Source organism: Eublepharis macularius, chromosome 16 (assembly GCF_028583425.1).
Source record: "Eublepharis macularius isolate TG4126 chromosome 16, MPM_Emac_v1.0, whole genome shotgun sequence".
In the NCBI taxonomy this organism is placed as follows: domain Eukaryota; kingdom Metazoa; phylum Chordata; class Lepidosauria; order Squamata; family Eublepharidae; genus Eublepharis; species Eublepharis macularius.
The window spans coordinates 47,100,900-47,124,995 of NC_072805.1; the positions used below are offsets into that span (position 1 = coordinate 47,100,900).

At 48.2% G+C, this 24,096-nt stretch overlaps 1 protein-coding gene across 5 annotated transcripts in view; it reads left to right on the forward strand.

Moving 5' to 3' along the window:
- The first annotated feature begins 700 nt into the window (after positions 1 to 700).
- ZC3H18 (zinc finger CCCH-type containing 18) overlaps positions 701 to 24,096 on the forward strand; it is a 48,828-nt gene continuing 25,432 nt past the window's right edge. For 3 of the 5 annotated variants that reach the window (XM_055000693.1, XM_055000696.1, XM_055000697.1), the window contains exons 1-9: positions 701 to 813; positions 7,612 to 8,245; positions 11,893 to 11,977; positions 13,062 to 13,216; positions 15,304 to 15,396; positions 16,929 to 17,086; positions 18,423 to 18,455; positions 20,044 to 20,170; positions 20,423 to 20,697. In XM_055000693.1, the coding sequence (XP_054856668.1) occupies positions 7,628 to 8,245; positions 11,893 to 11,977; positions 13,062 to 13,216; positions 15,304 to 15,396; positions 16,929 to 17,086; positions 18,423 to 18,455; positions 20,044 to 20,170; positions 20,423 to 20,697 (1,544 nt within the window). In that variant the 5' untranslated portion in view covers positions 701 to 813; positions 7,612 to 7,627. Of the gene's footprint in view, positions 814 to 1,299; positions 1,405 to 5,734; positions 5,759 to 7,611; positions 8,246 to 11,892; positions 11,978 to 13,061; positions 13,217 to 15,303; positions 15,397 to 16,928; positions 17,087 to 18,422; positions 18,456 to 20,043; positions 20,171 to 20,422; positions 20,698 to 24,096 lie in introns of those variants that run through there. The other 2 variants (XM_055000694.1, XM_055000695.1) reach the window with 2 other exon arrangements.

Here is a 24,096-nt window from a genome sequence, read left to right on the forward strand (position 1 = left end):
TTGAGTTTTTTAATTGTCAGTTTTCTTACTGATTTGTTTACTGGACAGAATATTTTTAGCAGCAAACAAATAAAATGCTCAGCATCTTATCTGTCCCTCACCACGGCCAAGATAGGGTTGCCAACTCCAGGCTGGGAAATTCCTGGAGATTTGGAGAGGCTATTTGAAAAAGGCAAAGGGATGTGATATGGACACTTTTATGATGCTTCTCCTTGGACACAATATAACTGTCTTATTTAAAGGCTCGAAAGTGCTAGGTGCTGTACATAGTGTTTGCTAACTTTAGGTCGGGAAATTCCTGGAGATTTCGGGGTGAAGTTGGGAAAAAACCTCAGCAGGTTATAACGCCATTACGTCCCCCTCCAAAACAACAGTTTTCTCCAGCGGTAATTCGGGGAGATCCCCAGGCCCCACCTGGAGGTTGGCAACCGCTCGGGCTCCCGTCTAGAAACCAAGGGCGCGCAGTGCGCACGCGCAGCCTGTCTCTCCTACCCTGCGAGCGAAGCACAAGACTCTGGGTTGTGTCACGGCTGGCCTCCACTGATTGGCTCCTCTCCCTTCTCGGGGCGGGGCCGAGCGACTCCTCGCCAGTCCCTTCAAACTCGGCCCCGCCTCCTCCTCCCTCGCCTCCCGTGGGCCCTGCACTCCCGCGCGAGCGCAGTGGCGCGCACGCTCTTTTCCCTCACGTCGCCGTCGCGCCTCGATGACGTCACGCCATGGCCGCCCCGCTCTGCCGCCGCCAGTAGGGGCCTGTCGCGCGCGCAGCCGCTTCCCGGAACCGCTTTTCCCGCTCCCCCCTCCCCGCCCGGCCAGGTGAGGCGCGGCGGGGCCGACCCCCTGGGAGCGAGGGGGCGGCGAGGGCCGGAGAGGGCGGGCTCCGAGCCTGCGGGAGGGGGGAGAGGAGGCCGAGGCCGCCGGGGAGGGGCGGGCCTGAGGGGGCGGAGTGACGTCATCGGGAGGGGAGCTGTGGGGAGGGGAGCTGTGGGGGAGGGGCGGCCAGGAGGGGAGGGGGCTCTGACCCCGCCCCTGTTGTTGGGTGGGGGCTGGTCGTTGCCAAGGCCGCTGAAGGGGTTATTCTGGGATGCCTTGGGCGGGGGAGGTCACGGGGGGCTGTGAGAGGCGGTTTAAAGGAGGCTTGGGCAGGCGGGGTGGGGTGGGGGGAGCAGAGGGCCTGTCAGGGGCTGCCAGCCATACAGGCTGGATGAAGCCTCCATGTGCAGAGGTAATGCGCCAGTTTGTTTATGTATTTATTTACTTCATTCATAGTCCGCTTTTCTCACCTAGACTCAGAGCAGATGACAGTGTGAGTCAGGACAGTCCATTTCAAGGACGTTACTGAGTGGGGCAGCTGCTGTGTCTTGCTCTACTTTGGGGCACCCCAGGGTCATCTGCTTGGCTGCTGTGGTGAGTGGAGTGCTGGGCTAGATGGGCTTGTGGTCTGATCTTGCATGGCCCATCCGCTGGGTGGAGTGGCGTCTATCCCTTCCTGAGAGATTTCCGTGGTGGAAGGTGATGGGGCTGGTCTGGTCTTGGCCTCAAGAAAAGGCTCTGTGCGCATAGATCAGAAGAACAAGATTCAAGCCCAGTTGCACCTTAGAGACCAACTAGATTTACAGAGTATGGCCCTTGATAAGGGACAGGGGCTATAGACTAGACTATTGAGTATCATCTGCTGATGGAGATAAAATTACACTTTAATTCAGAAAGGTTTCACCTCTGTATTTGGCTTTATGCTATTATTCAAAATATCTACTTTCATTGACTGTCCTAACTGTTGATCATACTGTATTTTGCTCATTGAATGTCCTAGTTATTGGTTATATTGTGTTTACTTGCAGTGTGTAATTCTCCTTGAATCTCAGCGAGATCTCATTGAGAAAGATAGACAATAAATAAGATTCAGGTCTGGTAACACCTTAAAGATCAATTAGATTTCTAGGGTATGACCTATTGAGAGTAAAAATTCATACCCTGGAAATCTAGTTAATCTTTTAAGTTGTTATGGGACCTGAATCTTGCTCTTCTACTACAGACCAACATGGCTATCCACCTGATACTCCCACACTCTGCCTTTCTAATGAAGAATTCTACCTTTTTCCAATCCTTATATTTTACAAAGGGAGTTTTGAGTCTCAGATGCTAATACTCTGGAAATTTAGTTGATCTCTAAGGTACAACTGGACACAAGCCTTGCTCTTCTACTGCAAACATAGCTAACCAACTGAAACCATCTTCATAGATCAGAAGAGGTTGGGACCATAATTTCCACACAATAAGGGAGTTGAAGTAACTAGTCAGAACTGTGTGGGTCAATGGGGCCATAAAGCTTGGTCTGAGGGCCCTGCAAGGTGGGGAAGTGGATTTCCCACATAAAGGGAGGCGGAAGAGGAATACATGTTTACCCCATCTTGTTGAAGGGGAACCTGATTTTTTTTAAATTTAGAGTATGATGGCTGTAACTACCAGTGGGGTGGAGAGACTGAAAGGCCTGAAGATCGCTGGGAGGCAGCAGCTAATCTTGAAAGGGAATGCTTACTTCAGCAGCGTCTTAACAGAAGTACAATGGATGTAATGATGCAATGGATAGGCAGAGGAAATTTGTTTCTGGGATAACTGTGTGGTCCCCCAGAAGAAAGCATGGTCCCTAATTGGGAAGGATGATAGCAGTTGTAGGAAAGTTAATGGCATCAGTTCTCTTCTTAGCTCTTATCTGACCTGGAAGCCTGTATTTGCTCCTAAGTGTGGGTTAGTGACTCCTGGAGAATATAAATAAAAGTTGTTAGATGGGTATTCCTAGTAAGTTAAGAGATGCAGAGTTCTTAGTTATCAATGAGGGCTTTTAAAGATACATTAAGTTTTGTTTGTTAGTGGCTTACCATTAAACCTAATATGAATAACTGTTAGCTGCCAAAGAGGCCTCTAGGGTTTCACTGAAACCTGCCTTCAGAATACAGCATGCCCATTCCAGGCTGCTAATGAATACTTTCTCCATCTACAATCCACTTTCTCCTGTCATTTTTCTGTAATTACAACACACATGGCATTTTTTTTTAAAATGCAAACTGGTGTACTGTTTGTAACTGAATCTCTAGATGTCAAAAAGCCATAAGTCAATTTATTAAAAAGTTTTTTGGATGAGGCAGTGGATGCTTCATCACTGGGGTGTTGAATTGTTACTGTCAAAGAACACAATGAAAACAGCATTTTTCTGCCACTGTTGCCAACTGTATTTCCAAGTACCTGTTTCTAAGTGGCTGGGTTTTAGCAAAAAGGTGGCTGAACAATATAGTTTGAATACTCTTTGGGACATGTTTTGAAAAGCGATGTTGGTTATCTTGTTCCCTTATTCCCTATTCCTCATGATTACCTTCAAGTTTGATATTGGAGCCTGTAAATGGTATCCTAGCCATACAGGAACTCTTTTTCAGTGTAGCCTTTGCATGGCTGGGTAATGTTTGAGCAACCCAGCTGTGTTGGTGGAGTCTGGTTATGTGGATGTTTTCCTTGAGACAAGCACCTGTGGGCTGCCTGGCAAAAGGTAGTTCCCACATAACAAAGGTGATGTTGAAGGGGAGCTCTCAGCATCACCAGCAAAGCCCAGAATATTCTAGTAGATACTGAAAAGCTGGGAAAGCATAGCTGTGACAAGCTCTATCTGCCCATGTTGTACAATGGTGTGGCACCAGAACTGGGTGGCAACACAGTGTGTGAAATATGTCCTCAGCAAGATGCTCTGCTACCCTCTCCACCCAGTATAAATCCAAATAAATCAAGGCATTGAGCTGCATAAAGCACCAAAGCCATGTTGTTCACCCTTCCTTCTAACTATTTAATGGCTCGTACCTTGGACAGGTTGGCTTGAGTAGACTTAACAATGAGCATCCCATGTGCTCAGTCATATTCTTAACCAAGTAGATGTGACTCGGACATCCTGAGATACTCTGTCCAAGTATACTGTGAATGTTCTTCTTCTGAAATAACCCTGGTATACCTAGTCATTTAAGCAGTCTTACGATCTTGATTCCCATTTCTTTATTCATGGAAGGGCTGGAAGATCTTGGATTTCTGGAAGTTTGATGCTGGCAACACTGAAGTAGTATTTGACCACTTGCCAGCTGTTGCTTAAAAACTGAAGCTGACACCTACAGACTTGGACACACACACACACGCACGCACACACACACACACACACACTTTCTGCATCACTTGGCATTTCATATTAGCTTCCAATATTGCAGGTTAGGCTTTTGTGGAATAAAAAGAAATATGTAGGATTACTGTCCCATTAATGATTTTTCATTGGGCCACTTAAAACAGTTCTTCTAAGGTAGTTTAGTGAGCTTCTCTGGTCTGAAGTGTTCTCTGCTTGTTGTCACCTTCCAGCTTCGTTAATAGCTAGTTTTCCGATTACTTGTAGAAAACTGGCTTTCAGGTAATCAGGCAAGGGAAGCTTCTTTTATATTTGAAGCACATTATTCTGGGAGTTAAAGTGGTTAGGAGACAAAACAGCTTTTATCTACCTGTGAAATAAATACAAGTGTTATGTTTTCCTGCTCAGGACTTAATCTGTGGAGGGCATCTCAGTCACATTCTCCAGCCATCTGTTTGAGCAGATGAAGAAACAATTACCCAAGTCCTCTTCATCAGACACTTTGTACATTTTTGTAAGCTTGTTAATTCTGACCTTTAATTTCAGATATTGCAAATTAGAAGCAAATTGTCATGTGTGAGTGCTCAGAAGGGGGTAATTTCTTGAGCAGTTAAACAGCTTCAAACTGTAAGCGGAAGACAGCCAGGTTTGCACACTGTTGGTGATGGATGTTTCTGCCCTCAGCATTGGCCTTTAAGTGCTTTTAAAACAGGCAGTCTATGAGGGCCTCACTTGACTGCCCTGGACCGCAATTAACAGGAGGCGATTAGCAGTGCTCTTATCTCGCGTGACTCCTCGTAGTCTCACTTCAGTTGTTATTTACATGAACATCGAGATCTGACGCAAAATATGATGTGTAGGACTTGCTGAGGGACTGTGGGGTATTCTGAAGCGCTGCTTCAATTAACCCATTAACATTGCCACCCCCAACTTCTGTTTTTGTTCTTTGCTGCTAATGCATATACATGCAGATTTCTGACACGCTCTTGAATTGCTGACTTTTTCCCAGTGGTCCACGTGGTAGCAATTATGACTTGGTGTTTGTCACTCTTCATCTTCCGTGTACTTTCTCTCCTTTCATTTTTGCTGTCCTTGAGGAGGAAGGAGTTTGGCCTGCTGCCTGGCATGTCTGACACAGCCTGGATGTCTCTAGAAGGGATATGGGGAGAAAAACGAAAGAGCTAAGCAACACACAGAGAGGTCTTTACGCTTGGGGGAGGGCTTCATGGTGGAGTCTCACTTCTGAAGGCTTAGGGAAGCTTCTCCTTTTAAGTTCAGGATGTAACTGAGCGAGGGACTGCAGTCCTCTGCATACTTACCTGGCAGTAAGCCCTGTTATATGCAGTAGAAAAGAGCAAGAGTCCAGTAGCACCTATATCAGCTTTCCTGAATCACAGCTCTCTTCTTCAGATACGAAAGTGCCTGCCCTGCCACAAATTTTGTTAGTCTTATAGGTGCTACTGGACTCTTGCTCTTTTCTCCTGCTACAGACAGACAAAGATGACTACCCATCTTGATCTGCCTCCTGTTGTATGCAGCATAGCTCAATTCTGAACACATAGGATGGCACTGGGAATCTGGCAAGAACTGGAAAACCATCACCTTCAGGTTGGCTGTGGGCACAGCTCGTGGGTAGTGGTCTGTCTGTTCGGTTTCCTGTAGCACTTTAAAGCCCTGGAAAAGGGAGGGAGCAATGCAAAACAGAGCCTGTGCTGCTTTCCCCGACCCCTCCGCCATCCTCCCCCAAACGTCTTTGAAGGTGCTGCTCCTCAACTGCCCTGCGAGGTTCCTTGTGCCAAGCACTTCAGTGGAAGCCTGAGGGGGAAATGTTTCAGAAGAGCAGGAAGGAACTGTGTGTTCTGAAAACTGGCTAGGACACCCAAGTTAGATAGCCCACACATACTTAAAGAGCCTGTGAATCCTTACAAACGGTGTGGGTTTGGGTTGGGATGTTCTGTTTTTAACTTTGGCTTGACAACTGACCCCCATAGTTGCAGTTCCTTCTACCTTCAGCTTGTGATAAGAAAAGTAACAGGATGAAGGATCTAGTGAGTGAGGGCAGTGGGTTTGGGGCAGGAGACTCAAGGGCATGTTGCTGTTTTAGATCGAAGTAGATCTGGGGGCTGGGGTCGCAATCCATTCTGAGTCTGGAGTCCTCCTCCTCCACAGGCTGCTCGGCTTCCAGTCTTGCTGTTCGGGGCCTGCCTGTGGATTCAGGAGCTCCTGTCTCCAGCCCACCTTCTGCCTTCTAAGGAAGCCTGGGGAGCCCAACGATGACTGCCTGCCACACGCACACAGATGCTACTTTTGTTTTGATTATACAAAACCGTGCCAAGGATGCTCCGGGGCTTTTTTTGCCCAGTAACTGGCGCGGCATCTTTAAAATCTCTTTGCTTAGATTTCTTTGGTTACGTAGCTAAAGAATTTTTGTCCAATTTGCAGGGACTCAGGCCTCCTATTGAGAGCCGTATAGCCCTGGCAAGTGTCCCCTTGTTGCCTCCATCCGCAACTATGGAGTATCTGGCAGAATGGGCTCTAGCCCATGAACGTTTCTTTAAGGAGCAGCGAGATCCTGTTGTTTTTGCCGCAACTGACTTAATGTGCCTTCCCCTCTGGAATTTTTAATAGCTAGGTATTATAATCTGCCCTGAGCCTTTGGGACAGAAATCCAAATAATATTTTTGGAGCTGCATTATCTTTGTGTTGTGATTTCTGTGTTCATTGTAAGTTTCTGTGTGAGTTTATCCGTCTGTAGGTTGGGTTTTCAAAATAGTTTGTGTTTCGTCCTTGCTGTGTTTGCCTGTTGCAATGCTGGGACAGGACAAGTAGAAGAGAGTTGAGACACTCCGTGCATAGCAAGATGAGAAGTAAGGAAAAGCTGCAGGCAAGTTGTCCAGGCTCTGTGCCCGTATTCCCAGGCTTGCTTCCAAACGGGACAGAAGCGTATGTGTTGGAAACATCTGAGAATCTAGTTGTCGTGTGCACCTTAACCAGGAATTAGATTTGTTGCTCACCTAGGGAACCCTTTATATAATCTCCCTTTGCTTCCTAGGAGGAGAGGCCAGCCTGGCTTAAGATTGCTGTTATAAACAATACTTTGCCAGACATTATCGGACTGGGTACTTTGGGCTGCATGGATTTGTAGACTTTCACCCTACTGTACAATAAGAAAGTATCAGACCTTCCCAGTCTCTTTTTTTCTTGACTTGGCTTGTATCTTGCATTTGCCAGATATCTAGAAATATAGGCGGCGTGAGAGGGTGCCTGTTATATCACATCTTTAAGACACAGAAGCCTTCCAGAATGGCTTCCCTTGTCTCAAGGCACTCGCGTTAAGTTACATACAAGGATGGAAAGAGGTAACAGGGAAATGGGTAACAGGTTTGCTCAGATGTGTGAAAACTGTACCGTTCAAAAGTAAACCTGAACCTTTTTGTCTCATTTAATCCCCCCACTCACAGAAAATAGCAGGCCCACATGGATGTTTCTGAAAGTCCAGAGCAAAACCCCCGTTCTCCCAATGAGAAGGAGGAGGAGGAGGAGGAGGAAGACCAGCAGCTATCCGACAACGAAATCCTGAAAGAGAGTGGCTCAGACGCGGAACAGGATGGAGAGGAAGGGCAGGAGGCCCTTTTGGGAGAAGAGGAAGAAGATGCGGCCAGAGAGCTGAGCCAGGAAGAAGACGAGGAGGAAAACCACTCTGAGGAAGAGGACCGCTTAAGTGAAGCCAAGTCTCCAGAATCCGACAATAACGAACGAGCCAGGGGGCTGAAGGGCTCTTTGAGCATCAAGGAGGGGGAAGAGAGGGCAAACGACCTTGGGGACGAAGCCTCCTCCGTGACTCGGGAGCTGGACGAGCATGAATTGGACTACGACGAGGAGGTTCCAGAAGAGCCGAGCACCGTTGCTGCCGACGACGAGGCTGACAAGGCTGGGGGAGAGGAGGAAGAAGAGGAGGAGGAGAAGGGAGATGAAGCCCCCGAGGAAGAGAAGAAATCTGGCACCAAGAGTGACGATGAAAAGGATGGACAGGAGCCCCTCAAGGAGAAGAAGAAAGAGGAAGATGACGGAGAAATTGATGATGGCGAGATTGACGTAAGTCTCAGATTCTTTCCCTCCCCCAAGCTCACGTTACTCCCCCCCAAAACTCTTGGAAACAAGCAGCATTCACTCTGAGTCTTCAAAGTACTTTCTGCCCCTTCGTTTTGTAGACCTGCCGCACATTCAGAAAGGGCTGTTTTGGGTGCCCCTTGCAAGTTTCTTGGATGTGATCTCGCTGCAGCATTCCGTGTTTGAATTCCTCCAGGTTGCATTATTGTAATGTGCCTTTCATGGGGCTACTTTTGATGACTTCTGGGGAACTATAGATGATCTGAGTTGTTGTTGGGAGCAGAACGAAGGGATTATATCCCCTCTGTATGTAAGGCAGCACTGGCTGCCTGTCCATTTCTGGGCAGGATTTTGAGTGGGTGTTTCTTTTAAATCTCTAAATGGCTTGGGGCTGGGGTGCTTGAAGGACGACCTCCTCTCATATCGTGGGCTTTGAGATCTCCTCCCCCTTGACAGTATCCAACTAACTCCCCTTTAGGTGCCAGGCCGAAACATTTATTTTTATCCAGGCTTGTAACTGAGGTGTCCCATCGTTTTTAGGCCTACTTCCAGCCTGTAATATGAATATCATTTTAAGCTGCTGAATGTTGTTTTGTGCCCCTGCCATGTTTCCAGGGCTTATTCTTTTATTGGTCATTCTGTTGTTGTGGTTGTGGTTGTTATTTATATTTCTAATCCGCTCTCCCCGCGAATGGGTTCGGAGCGGATTACAACATATATAAAATACATAAACATATTACTTTAAAACCAGATAAAAATATCAATAAATATGTAAAACAATTTCTAAAAGACAGCAGCACACGTATTGCACAACCCAAACAGCAATCTATGGAGCTGGACGGCCAGTTATTAGATGGTGACAGAAAAGGGAACCACCCCCCCCCCGCCCCCCTCATGGCAGGAGGCCGGTTTCACAGCCTACCCGCCTCAACCACCATATGCCTGGTGGAACATCTCTGTCTTACAGTCCCAGCGGAAAGAGAACAATTCCTGCTGAGCCCAGGGCTCCACAGACAGAGTTCCACCAGGTGAGAACCAGGGCTGAGAAGGCCCTGGTCCTGGTTGAAGCAAGGCCGGGGACCACCATGTTATTTTTATGGTTGTATTGATTTAATTTGAGGTTTTACTGAATACGTGGTTTTTCCTGGCATTGGGGTACTTGACTGACTGACGTAACTGTTAGTCGAACGGGGCAGAGCTCAGAGGTCCTACGAAAGCATTACCTGTAAAAGATTCCTGGCTGACCTCCCTAGCACCCACCGCTGGAGGAGAGTGCAAGGTTGGGGGAGATCTTCTCTCTTCTTGGAACTGTGGTGAGGCCTTGTTGGTCAGTCATCCTTTTTGTTTGTTTGTTTGTTTACGTCCTTCACGTTTATCTTAACTTTCTCTCCAGTGGGGACCTGAGTGAGCTTGCATCATTCTCCTCACTACAAGCCTTTGAAGGTAGGCTAGGCCAAGGGGGTGGGACTGGCCCAAGGTCACACAGCAAGCTTCCGTGACAGAGTGGGAATTCGAACCTGGGTCTCCCAGATCCTAGTCTGACACTCTAACCACTACACCACATTGGCCTTCTGATCATGGGCAGTTCTGAGCTAGACGGGTCCAGAATAAGGCAGCTTTATATCTTGTGATCGCTCTTTTAGGGAATAACTGCTTGCAGTCCCCTGTAGTCCGGTGAGGCCGTGTCAAGCTCCAGGGAATTCAGTTTGATGATTCCTTTTGATATACCTGTTGTGGCTGGGAGCCTGCTTGTGTGTGTGTGTGTGTGTGTGTGTGTGTGTGTGTGTGTGTGTGTGTGTGTGTGTGTGTGTGTGTGTGTGTGTCTTCCCAGAAGAGTACACGTGAGCAGACCATGCCTGTTTGTGTGAGCTGAGCATTTCTGCGTTACGACGCGCCTTAAAACCTGCTTGCTCTTAGATAGCAATCCTGCTTGACCTGCCTTTTTTTTAAAAAAAGCAGATCAGAGGCATAACTTTTCCTGGAAGGGTTTGCGCAGGGCTTCTTAATCCCCTACTTAAGCTTTGCAGTTCCCTGAGATGCTCTCTTGATCAGTGCAGTCTGAAACTGCCGTCCAGGTGGCTTTCAAGCAGAGGCGAGCATGAGGTCTGCTCTGTTTGAATCTTCCTGGTATGTTTTTCTTCCTCCTTGTAGTTCAGGCAGTTCTGTGGGAAGTGGTTAGTGCCGCTGTCGTCTTTGCCACTTGAATACACACATTGCTTCTGGGCGACAGGATAGCCTTCTCTGCATCAGCTGGCAATGCTGAACAAAGATGTGGTCTCAGATGGACCCCCCATTGCCTCCACTGGCTTGTCTGTCCTAACCATTTACTAAGCTGTTGTGATGGCATGGAATGTTCAGAAGCATTCCAGCTCCTCAGAGGGGTGTCGTTGGTGAGATAACGGTGACATGCAAGGGCAGGTTCTGTGTAGGAAATGAGAGATGGGGGTTGACAGGAGGACCTGTACGCGTCTGTCAGCCATGGGAGTATTTGGAGGCTTGAACTGCAGAAGCAGCAAAACCAAGCGTTGATGTGGGATCATTGCTAGACCTTTGGAGGAAGGTCTCATAATGAGGGGTTGCTTGACAAGTCTGTAGCGCATGCAGAGGAGGTGTCCGTCCTACTAATGAGCTATAAGCCCTTGCTTAAAAAAATTATACCAGGGAGGATGGGATTGAACCTTGGGCCGTCTGCATGCTGAATGCTTGGTGTGCTGCTGAACTTTGACTCCACCTTTCTGTAAAATAAAATAAAAGTTTTGGGGTTGGTTTTACGATCTGATATTTCTGACATAATAATTGTGTCGGCAATTGTAAAAATGTCTAGCTTCCCCACTCACACACACAGCCCACACTGCATATTCTACTGAACTAGAGATTGCAAGTTTTACAGTGTCATTGAGGGCATTACTACCAGTGTACTGTCTTTACTTCCCAAAAGTGGGATAAAAAATAGAGGGAGATGTCGTAGCAGCGAAGAGTGAAATGGCTTTAGCGTCTTCTCTTAAAAACGGCTGCCTTTAAACCTAATAAGGCAGAACCGCAGCTGCCTGCCCATCCAGCTTCCTGAAGATTTGTGAGTAGGAGAAGACTAGGAAGAAAGCGCACCTCCTGTTCTGCACCACAGGGTTTGATGGGGGATCACGGTTCCATTCCAAGTATGTCCTCCACCAGAATTATTTGGTGCAAACCTGAAAATACATGTGCCTTTGCTTAAAGCTTTCCATTAGCAATGCGATCCCCAGAACTGGCTCTAGAGTTTTTGAAGAACCTGAAATATTTGGGAGCTGATATAAGAGGTTGAAAGGGGTGGATAGCTGAGTAGAGGTGGGGTTAACGAAGGAGGCGGAAGAAAAAGAAGACAACCGTTGAACTTTCCCTGAACAATTGAACTTGTCCAAGATGTCTCTTGAATCTTAAGGATTAGCAGTCGCCACAAGCAGCAGAGAAGGGGTGGCGGGGGGTCAAAGCAGCAGGGGGTCATTAGAACCAGTTGGAGAGCCATGCCACCCAGTTCTCTTGCGGAGCAGGTGGAGCCCAAGTGTGTCTGTTCAAATTCTTGGACTCTTGAGCCAGCGTGTTGGTGGCTTAAGACCTTGCTGTCTTAACAACGTCGACATTTTAAATACCTCCAGGATGATGATCTCGAGGAAGGAGAGGTGAAAGACCCCAGTGACAGGAAAGTAAGGCCACGTTCCACCTGCCGGTTCTTCGTGAAAGGTAGGAGCCTTCTCTCTCCCTGAACATTCTGACTTTATTGTGGTGCTGCCTGGTCTCTGGAGGCTTGTGGCTTCTGAACATCTGTGGACCAGACCAGGGCTGTTTTCACACGTTGTTAACATTGCGCCAGCGCTCTGTGAGTGTTGCACGGTGTTGTACAACGTTAACGACTTGTGAAGACGGCCCAGGGTTATTTCTGTATTTTAGTACCAAGCCAGATGCTGTCCTTGAGAGCATCCATTGATGAGGTTTAGGGTTGAATCAGACCAAGGACAGCCGCCAGTGCCATATTTGTGGAAGTCCCCAAGCCCTCTCCGTTGCTTTGTTCTCCCCCACCCCCTGTACTCCAGTGTCTCATACTCAGAGGCTGCTACCTCCAAACATGGAGGTCCCCCTTCGTTGCCTAGGCCAATAGCCGTTTTTAGAGCCCTAAAATTGGAAGGAGTCCTATAAGCTGTCTAGTCCAACCCCCTGCTCAGCGCAGGGTGTTTTAAAGCAAGAGCAACTCAAACCGAAGGCTGTTCAGCTTCTGTGCAACGAGCTCCTGCAGAGTAGAATCCCCCCCCCCTCCAGCCATAGTGACCGGATCCGTCACCAAACTGCTGTTGCCGTTAGGACATTTCTTGTCATGTTCGGCTGCAATCTGCCCTCCTGCGACTTTAGCCCATGAGGTCTAGCCTCACCCTCGGGAGCAGCAAGGAACAAGTCTCAGCTGTCTTCCATGGGCCGGCCCTTTGGGTCCCTCTTTATCGGCACAGTTCTTAACACTGCAGGGTTTCAAGGTTCTTGCTCAGCAACATGGATGAAGCGTTTAGTGAACGGGCGTAGGCAGGCTGGGGCACGGTGATGCAGCCGGGGCACGTAGCTGTGCTCTCCAGCTGCAGTGGGACGTCCAGGGTCCACTCCTGCCTCAGTTCGCCCAGCTTTGCCTCAGCGAAGAACTGCTTTTGGCATTCCGGTAGAAGAAGAAATTGCCTGACCTCCTCGGTAAAGGTTGAATTTGCTTCCATGCGCTCCCTTCCCATTTTGGTTGTTCTGTGCAGAAACATTCGAAACATTTCTGTGTGTTTTCCCCCCCTTACAGGTCACTGTACTTGGGGCATGAACTGCAGATTTATTCATCCTGGCGTGAATGACAAAGGGAACTACTCCTTGATCTCTAAGCCAGACTCTTTCTCACCTAACGGCGCCCCACCTATCGGCCCCGGCCCTCACCCACTGATGCCAGCCAATCCTTGGGTATGGAAGCATTACTTTAAAACCGAAATCTTCTCATTCTGGATGCTGAGTCATTGAGCAGGGTGCATTACTTTGGAATCTGTAGCAACACCAGGCAAGTGAGGAGCATCGAGTGGGCATTTTCGGGTCCTGCCTCTTGTCTTGTGTTGGTCTGCAGGTGGTTCCAGGAGCTGGAGGAGGAGGAGGAGGCAAGGAGACGGGGCCTGCGGGTCACCTGCCTGCTCCGTCACTAGGGGTTCCTGTTAGAAAACCTGGGATACGAGGAACCCATAAGCCAGCGATGCCTGTAGTCATGGATGGACAGCCGTGATTGGAGATGCCCCAAATAAGTCTCTGCTGGCAGAGGATCTTTCTCGGCCCTTCTGCCTGAGATTGATTAGCTGTGTGCATACCGTGGCTCACTGCAGAGGCCTTTATGGAGAGAGAGAGAGGTGCTGCCGCTGAGTCTCATCCCCTTCCGTGCTTATATGTATGATGGAAACATGACCAGGCAGTAAGGGACAAAGAGACCCCTCTTCACACTTTCCGTTCTCTGCTTCACCTCTATGGTTTTGATCGTTGGGCAGTAGCAAGCGGGTTGTGAGGCTCCACCGTAGGCAGGAAGGGCCTTGTTCTTCTTTGAGAACTTAAAAACTGTATCCCAAGAAAGAAACTCCACAGCTCGTGTTCCAGGCCATATGACTGTTGTGTGCTTGGAAACCCAACTCCTGTAGTCAGATTATTTTGTGTGAATAGTATTATTAATTTCTTTTTGTATTGAGATTCTTGCTATGCAACCTTCTGGCCAGAGAGCAGGTAACATGGAATGTGCCTGGGCCTGCTTGAAGGGAGAAAGAACAGTTCCTTGGTCAAGGAAACGTTCTTATTCTGTCAAAATTCTGTTAGCGTGCCATCTGGGCAGGCTATGTAAGTATGCAGGCTTGGTGCAAAAGTTCTTGTGTCTCATTTGCAAAGGCTTGTGTTCATCTCTCGGGTGCTTAATAATGATCACAAACCAGCCTGAAATCTGCTTCTACATTAACTGTAGGAACATGACGGAGGCCCACATGACTGCTAGCAGGGAACAAGTTTATGTATGCCTTAAGTGAATTGGGAAGTCCACAAATGTTGGCCGACCTAGGTTGCCAGCTGCTGTTTGTGGCTGCCACCAGCTGCTCCTCTCCCCCAAGTCCAGCAGACTAGGACGGGGGGAATTCTCCCGTTGTGTGGAGGTTTGGAGCAGATGTAAATGCAGAAATGGCCACTGGTCCACTTTGCAGGCCAGGAGGGGAGAAGTTGGGTGTGCTCAGCACTCTGGTCACTGGAGCAGCTCAAGGTGCTTCTTGGACAGGTCAGCAGCCACAGCCTCAATTTTGGCACAGCAGAGAGCTTGGCCAGCCAGATCCCATAATGCCTTGAAAGGCCTCCTCCCAGTTGCCTCGACAAGGAGGGCACGTTCTCTGTTTACTGAGAGATTTAAGGGTAGAGGGAAGGAAGTGGACTGGGAAACTATTGGTGATGGGGAAGGGGGGCAGGTGATAGGTGGAGTGTCTCTGTAACTCCTGCAAAATAGTTAAGGGAGGAGGAGGAGGAAGAGGAGGAGAACTAGTCCCCATTCCTCTAGTTGAGACTTTTGCTGGAGCAGCCTTTAGGGGCAGCCCCGATCCTCTTCTCACCATGATACTTAGGGCGGCTGTGTGTCCTCTCTTGCAGAGGGCCAGCGATACCCACTATTGGCCAAGTGGATTTGTGGGGGCCGGAGTATCAGGAAACGGTGTGAGGTTTTGGGGGGTCCGTCTGCCTAACTGTATCTTTCAGCGTTTGTAATGCTGAACAGTTAGTGCTGTAAATACCTGCTTCACATCCCTAGAGCCTCCTACAGGGGACTGGCTGTAAATGGACAAAGAAACAAACGTCCTACCCTTGACCTTAAGAGACTTTGGACGCCAGAGGTGGCATTTTTGTATAAAGAAAAGGTGGAATGGTGATATTTGCAACCCTTTGGACATTCCATGAATTTCCTGGGTGCTGACAGCCAACCCCCTAGTGATGTTTTTGTAGGAAGGGAAATGTCTGTCTGGAATAATCACTCGTTTCTCCTTTAACAGGGAGGGCCTGCTGTTGATGAAATATTGCCGCCGCCACCGCCAGACCCTCCTACGGAAAGTGCCTGGGAAAGGGGACTTCGCCATGCTAAAGAGGTAGGAGAGCTGCTTGGAGATGCCTTTATGGCAAATCCCTCAACCGTGATTCAAATCCAGCTTGAAATGCAAGTGGCTAGATTGCTCCTCACAGTGGTAACGTCTCTGGCCATTGTGGCAACTGGGTAGCGGGTTAGACTGCAGTCTCGGAAACCTGTGTTCCAGTCCCCAGTCTGCCTTTAAAAAGTGACTTTGAGCCAGTCACAATGTCTGAGGCTTAACCTACCTCACAGGGCAGTTGTGAGGATAAACTGGGGAAGGGAACACCGTGCGTGCCACGCTCAGAAATGAGGGCAGACTGACACCGTACTTGATAGATAGCTCCCCACGTTCTTAGAGAAACGTCCTTCCCAGCTCTGCCACGGGGGAGCTTTCATTTGAAGGTTGCCGGGAAATTGAATGTGGAATCTTTCGCATGCGATGCTTCTGTCCTCCCACTGAGTCACAGCCCGTAAGATAGCAATTTCCTCAATGACATGCCAACATGTTCCAGGCCACGTGCAGTATTATTATTTTCCCCGCTTGGGCAAGTTCACTAGGAAACCTTATTTAAACATTTAATTGACCAACAAACTGTATTTCCTTAAAAGCCAAGGTTGCTATGCAGCTTGCTTTCAAAACTCAAGATGACAAAAGCGTGTGCCACGTCCGCTGATCCTGTTTAAGTACTAAGCATCGTGTGTGTTGCAGAGGTCGTTACGGCTTCTGCGCAGTGCCTCATGAGAGTGCATGACAAGGCTGCGTGCTGGAGCCGTGCTCAGTGCTGTGATCACCCAGAGACTGATTATTATCAAGGAAGTAACTGCAGAGCGTCAAGAGGAAAATCGCAACCCTGGAATTTGTATCACAGGAGGCAGTGTGGACGCTTAACCATTTATTTAGCGCTTTCACGGTTCAAAGTGGTTTGCACACAGTATCTTGGCGTAATCCTAACAGAAGCCCGACAAGGTGGTATGCCACTGTTATTATCCCCATATTGCAGATGGGTAGGATGAGGCTGAGGAGACCGAACGGCTTTCCTAAGGCCGCCTCATAAGCTCCTGGCAGGGATGAGATATGAGCCAAGGAACTCCCTGCTCACAGTGCATCTGCTTAGCCACTCTTCTGTGCCTAAGCAGCGGAGTAAGAATGGTCTAAATGAATGACCTAAATGCGTGTAATTCTAAAAGAATCCCGATCCTTGTGAGTGGCATATGAGCTCAAAATTATACAGGTTATATATATATATATAAATTATATATATAAATTGTCAGCGGGCTTGGGAAGTGGCTATGGCTTGCTGGTCAAGCACCACCACCTGCTTGGCATAAATGTGATAGAATAAAGTTAAAATAAATTCAGAAGACCCCAGGTTCAGTCCCTTGCATCTCCAGGGGAAGGGTCTTATGCCACAGGGGTTAAGGAAGACCTTCTGAGCCTGAGACCCTGCTGGTCAGAAGAGGCAGCATTGAGCTAGATAGCCAGGGCTCTGACTTGTTATACGGGAACCTTCCTGCATGCAAGGTCCGTTATGCTACCTCCTGCCCTCTTAGGTTTTGAAAAAGGCCACAATGAGGAAAGAGCAGGAGCCAGACTTTGAGGAGAAACGGCTTACCGTTACCATCGGGGAGGACGAGCGCGAGTTCGACAAAGAGAATGAATTTTTCCGAGACTGGAATTACCGGATCACACGAGATGTCCGGGACTCGACGTAAGGCGCTGCTTTGCTTGTGTAACTGTGGACCAAGAGTGAATTCTGCCTCTTTGGCTTCCCATTGCTGTTTGCGCTGGCCTCAGTTGGCTTCTGGGCAGTGTCCAGCAGAGGGCAGCGTTGGCCAACCTTGCGAGCCGTCGCTGTGCTCGGCATTCGCATACGCAAGTTGGCATCGCTGAAGAAGCAAGCTCCCACATTAGAGTTCTCTTCCTCTCTGCTCTCTGGAGCTTCCTCCGCGTGGCAGCCCTTGCCATGTACAGAGATGCATATGTGAAGTGGAGCAGCCACTCGTGTTTTTGCTAATCCTCTTCTGCTTACAGCTCTAATGCTATATGAACTACACTTTTTGCTAGCCTGGTTTTTGGAAGCAGGTTTGCCACAAGCATCCCGTCCTGCTCCCTGCATTGCACCTTGCTGCACCAGCCCTGCTTCTCAGGCTTGAGCTTTTTTAGCAGTCTCGTCTTGCTGGGAGCACCCTTTTATTTAAGAGCAGGCGAGAAGTAAATCAGGGTCAGGCCGAAAAAATCAGTGCCTGAGCACCAAAATCACGGCCACACAGTGTGTTGAAGGCCACTAACTGTTTCCTTCGTGGACCTTGTGAGCCTTTTCCTGGCCACTGTGGGAAACAGGACGCTGGCTTAGAGGGACCACTCCTCTGGTCTGGCAGAGCTTTCACGTTAAACATCTCTAGAGCTGCAGAAGGTGTGAACAGGCCTCTGCGCACAGATCGCCGTCTTGGTTGGCGTTGACAGCAGATTCCAGCCCTCATGAGTTGCCCAAATAGATCAAATAACTAACCTGTTTGAGTGAGAGGAGTGAAATGAATAGAGCAAATTGATTCTCCAACTTTGGGAAAGTCCCAAGTAGATGCAGTGATGGCATTCGGACTAGCTGTGTGTCTTCAGTACTTCCTCGATTACACCACTTACGCACAACTTTGGCTTTGTATAGATTTTGTTTAAAGCCAAGTTTCTAGTCCATGTGGCTGACACCTTAAGTTTGAAAACATAAAAGGCGGGTTAAACTTCAGGATTCAGAGGAGGTTCAGGCAGGGCTATTAGTGGGTAAGGGGCAAGTGTTCCTTGTTCCTTCTCGGAGCTCAGAGAAGTGGAATAATTCTGCAGATTTATGCAATGATCTTGCTCTGAATAAGCTGTTCTAGTTGTGGATTTTCTCGCCACTGAACGGGAACCTTGGTCATGTGCTCCCTTCTCCCTTAAAATCTGAGATTGTGAACTGATCTTGCACTGAGATCCGTTTATGATGTGTGGAAATGGCCGACAGCTTCATGAGTCTCTTTTTTTCTCCTCTCCCTTTTCTTGAAAAACTCCAGTGAGGCGGACATCAAAGAGAATGCTAACTATGGGTAAGCACCCCCTAATCTCTTTTCTCTTGGCAGCAGGGCTGTGTTGCTTCTATCCTGATCCTTCGGAATTCTTCGGAATTCTCAGTTGTGTATCCACAGTTGCATAAGGCAAGGTTTACAGCTGACCAACTCTTGCTTTAGTGTGATCTGATTCAGAGGCTGCTGGGTGTTGGCCACATCTCGTAAATGTTTACAGTAACTGTTGTGCTCCTAATCACTTGACTACATCTTGGAGTCCAGACGATGGCATGCATTTTCTGGTGACTCCCTGCAAAGAAGGGTGGCAAGCAGAGCTGCAGCTTTGGCTGCTTCCCCGTGGAGGATTTGCTCCACCTTGGCTCCCAAACGAGAGCCGGGCTTTTCGGAGCATCCACACAACATCATCCTCCAATCAGTTTCTTTCCGTGGCGACCCCTAGTTTCCCTGATGTTTCCCAAACCTACTTAGCTGTAATCTTTCCACAAAGATGGAAGTCAGATTTGGTTTGCCCGGCAGTGTAAACAGGAAGGTGAAGATTTCTGAACCTCTTTGCTCACAATGGATGCCACTTCCCCTTCCTATTGCCTTGCAACTGTCTTTTCCCCCCACTTGGCCACTGGCAGGATTTTTGTCAACTAAGAGAACGTGGTAGCAGGTATATTGCTGTAGTGTCATGACACTTACAGCAATATACTTTTTTGAAAGCCGAGAAAAAGCACTTTGGTGGTGGGGTGGGAGTGAGGTGGCAGGCACAAGGTGCTGCCGTGGAGACCCTGTGCGGAGAAACTCTTGCAGCTGGGCATGCTGCTGTATTTGTACTCTCGAGGGCACCGTGGGGAGTTGTCCCTCTGTGGAAGTATCCTTTGGTATTTTTCTTCCGGATTCCCAAGGACCGTTGATCCTCGATACCTAGATCCGCCATCATCCCAGAGGTCGTGCACTAAATGTAATGGTGCGACAGCATCTGTCGTTCAAGTGGAAGGTCATTGCCACACTGACGTTTTATAATAGCATCACATTAAAGCAGATATTGGGTTTGTTGACATGCTTCATACATCTCAAGGAGCTGAGTTTCCTAATGATCGCTGCAAAGCAGGAAATAGATACAAATAAATCTTTTCCAGTAGGCATCGAGCCCTGTTGGCTAGACTGTTGAGACTCCACCAGTGCTCTTGCACCACTCTGAGTTCCTTCCAGCCATCAACCCAACAGAGACCCAACTCTAGCCATCATGTTTGTTGTCATACTGTTTTACCTTGTGAATAAGTGCATGCGGGCAGTATGGCTAGCAAACACGGCGACTGGAACGGGGCCTCAGCACCTGTAAGCAGGGCCGGCAGATACCTGGGGATGGCATGACGAAGTAACCAGTTTTTCCAAGAATGATCCTGTGAACAACAGCCTGTTCGATTGCTCCTGAAAATGCCGCATGGTTTACGTATCTTAATAACTCCTCAGTGTGCATGCAGTGCCCTTCAGTTTACTTCCGAAAGTTTCTGTACCCCTCTGAATATGGTGTTTGGAGAAGAATTGGTTAGCTGGGCGATTTGGGGGGCTTCCAACATGTGCGGAAGTATGGAAATAAACTCTTCCCTTTATCTCCGTGCAGACTTGATCCTTATTCGGATCCCTATTACGACTGTGAAATAGAACGTTTTTGGCGAGGTGGGCAGTACGAGAACTTCCGGGTGCAGTACACGGATCCAGATCCATACCGGAACTACAGGCTGAGTAAGGTAAATTCTCTGCACCCTCCTGGGCTTCTGACTCAGGTTCTGCATTGGGTGGATTCAGGCAGTCCATCCCCCACCCCCACCCCCATTGCAAGGGCTCCTGCAATCTCTGGCCCTCTGTTACCTAAGCAGAGTGAGTGCCGGTTCACCATGTGATGCTCCACAAGTGGGAAGAGATCTACAAGCCACATTGCTGTTGAAGAAATATAGCCAGGGTAAATGGGAGGCTGACCTCTCTCCATTTTGTTTCACAAGGAAAGAGAAAGAGAGCGGGAGCGGGAGAACAGGCAGCGCGAGCGAGAACGCGAGCGAGAGAGGGAGCGGGAACGGGAACGCCGGCAGCGGGAGCGCGAGCGCGAAAGGGAACGAGAGCGCGATAAGGAACGCCAGCGAAGGAAAGAGGAATGGGAGAGAGAGAGGGAACGCATCAAGAGGGACGAGAAGGACCGGCAGCACCGGGACCGCGACCGAGAAAGGGACCGAGAGAAGGAGAAAGAGAAACCAAAACCGCGATCGCCACAGCCAGCAAGGTAAGGGCAGCGTGTCTGCTGTGCACGTTGGTGTTGCGGTTTTGTGTTGATGATGATCTAGCCAGGTGGACACAAGGCTTAAAGTGCTGGTGGCCGCTGAAGGAGAGATCAGGAAATGGCTGGATTGGTTGGAAAATAGGCTAGTGCGATGTGTTTGCTTTGGGCTCCCCTTTGAGAACTTTCCTTGCTGCAAATGGCTCCAGTTTTATGTGGCCCTTTGGTCACCCGGCTGATGGGCCTTGGGGCTTGGGCTGTGACATAATATTTACATCTTTATCTACTGGCTTCATCTCTAGTCCTCCTTTCTCACAGAGGCTCAAATATGATTTGAACGAAGCATTGCCAGCGAGTCTGCTTTAAAAGTTTTCGAAAGCAGGTTTTCTACGTCATCTTCAGCGTGCATCATGGTCATATGCCTGGCTTTCCCCCCTGGGCGTTTCATAATCATCTGCATTGACTGACGTTCCAGAAATTCAGCCAGTGGGGTCATGGGCTGTTGGTTCACAAGCGGCATCCCATTTTAGCTGTAGGTGAGGTGGGGTTTTGCCATGCAAGAAGCGCAGCCCCTTTGTGGTTTGGTGTTTTTCTGTTTTGATCTCTCAAATACCTTGACCTGTTATGCCGGCAGTCATTAACTGTGATAAACAAAGGTAGGCGCTTTCCCAGTCCGCTGCTGGCAGTTGTCTGCCTCTGCTTACTCGTTCCAGTGACCCTCTAACCCTCATCTTCCTGCCTTTGCTTTCCTCTCTTCCTCCTTCCGCCCCAGTTCTTGCCAAGATACTCCACGTAGACTGGATTATGCACAGTAAGTAATTTGCATAATTCTGTATACAGAACTTCCAGATGACTTCATTTGGTGTTTGTGTTGTGTGTGCGACGTGCATAGGAGGTTGCGAGGGGGGAGTCCCTGCTGCTTCTCCAATGAAGAGCCCTACCCAGATTTCTTCCTAAGCGCTCGATTTGTGTTGGAATCTGGATATAGTTTTCGTAATCATGACCCGCAAATGTCTTCCATCTTAACGGGAGGATTTTTGTCTCTTCCTGTACAGTTCTGTACCTAGTTAGGAACCGTGAACATGTTAGTTGAGGCTTTGGAGTTCTTGGGGCCTGGAACCACAAGAATTTCCCTCTTTCCCTGATGCCTTTGCGTCTGTTCTGTAGCTCTTACCCTCTAGTTTCTTTGCCTGCCTTGTAAACTCGCACCTGTACATTGTCATGAAAGCATAATGTGTCCCAACCACTTTTTCACTCTAATGACATAAAATGCCCAGATGATGAATAAGCAGTTGAAGAATCTTTGATGTAAGACTGAAACCTCCACATTGCTAAAAGCCCAGTTTTCCCAGATCCCCAACTGCTGCAGCAAGGAAATGTATTCATTCTCTCTCTCTTTCTCTCTCTGAAGTATTCCGATGCCATTTGTCTTCACTTGCCAAGAGTGGCCCTAATTCATCCCGTTTTCTGATGGCACCTTAACTATCTGGAGAGAATTCAAATGACTTTTTTTGTTCTTTTTTTAAGACCAAGTTTGGTGGTAACCAAGAGTCTATCTGCATTGTTGCTCAGAGTGGAAGATGGTGGGTTAACAGCTGAGTTGACAGTCTGTGAAGGCTAATTGGCTTAATTACTGTTGGCCAATGAGGGAAGACTGCTAAAAACATGTTTTCTTCTAGCTCTTCAGGTAAAGCAGTGTGGCCCCAACAAAGAGTCCATTGTTCTAGATGGATGGCTTCTCTCTTCCTCTGTGGCTACTACAGCTCATTTGCAGCTGAAGTATAGCGGGGAAAGATTGGTTTAGCGACATTCTCTGATTTTGTAGGCTGGCTCTGAATGAGCTCCTCAGTTCCAAAAGGAGAAGTTTAATCTCGGGTACGGAAAGTGCCTGTTGGAACTTTGGAAGCCTCTGACAAGACGAGGGTTCCTTTCACTTAGGCTGGAAGAGACTGGCTCAAAATATTTTTAGTTGGTGCACTCGCTTTTGTTTTGTTTTTAAATTAAAAAAAACCCAACCAAGGTGTCTCACAACAGTTATCTAGAAACATAAGTTCTTTTTTAAAAAATTGAACAAAGAAAGCAGCACAACAGTTAGAAGTGGGTAGCCTACATTCTTATGAGAACAGCGTCACAGATAAGAAGATAAAGCTGTGGGCTGGGGAAATTAACAAATACCTGGGAAATTTTTAAAAGTTTCTGCGTGGCACCTAACAATCTTGGTGCCAGGCAAAGCAATGTTGATAGGGAATTCTAAACTCAAACTCTTTCATTTTATTCTTCCTCCCGGAAGTTCGTGGCAGCCTACTTGGTTCTTGCCTCCTCTCTCTTATACTCACAACAGCCCTTTGACGTGGACTAAGCTAAGGCAGAGTGAGTGGTGGCCCACCCACTGTGCTTCATGACTGAGTAAAGGCTGGACTGTGGGTCTTCCCAGCAGTTTGACCACGACTCCCCTGTGTCTGGCCATCATCCGTTCTACGGGGTTCACATGAAGCAGGGGCTTTGTAGAAGGGGGTAGCAGGCTCCAGTGGGTCCTTCATATGCCGTAAAAGTAAAGGCAGCACTGTAAATTGTGCCCGACAGTAAGGTGGCCGCTGGTGCAGTTCTCTTAAGCCTGCCTGCTGCGCTCTGAAGTGTCTGACGCTTCCAGAGCAGGACAGCCCCACACAAACTGCATTACAGTGATCTAACCTGGGTGTTATTGGGGCCTACGCAGCAGTGGCCAAGTACCTTCTAGTTTTGGAGAAGCATTGTAGGAAATGTTTCCTTCGCTCAGAGAGCCGGTGTCGAGAGGGGTGAAATAGTTGTCCTTGGGCTCCATTTCTCGAGATCCAAAAACCTGGCTTGCTTTTGCTGGACAGCAGAAATTGGGTTGTGAATGCTTGTGCAGCAGCAAAGCAACGTTTTAGAAAGATCCGTAGAGGGATACTTGAGAGATTTTATAGTGTGTGTGACTTGATTTTTTCTTTTATGGGTGCTGCATTTTGGAGCCACCTTCTTAAATCTGCGACTCTCTGTTCTGACCTCTAGTGGGAGCTGTAGTTTCCTGGCCTGTCTGCTTTCCCCTCTTTGACCTACAAGTGATTACGGTTCTAATTATCAGTTTAAATTTAGCACTTGAAGAAGAATAACCTAGAAGTTTGTTTAATGTGTAATGTCTTTAGAAATTCTTTGTTTCCCTAGCCGGCTTCTCCCTTGGAGTGGGCGTGACTTCTCATTAATTGGGTCTATTTATAGACTCCTGTGCTTTCCCTAATCATTCAGTCCTGCCTCAATTCTTGGCAACTCCGGAATCTTGCGTAGTTTGGGGCTGATGCTGCCCAAGAGTTCGCGTGACTTGGCAAGCCTCTCAGGTCTTGAAATGCCTTCTGCAATCTCTTATGTCCACTTACAAATCTTTTAATG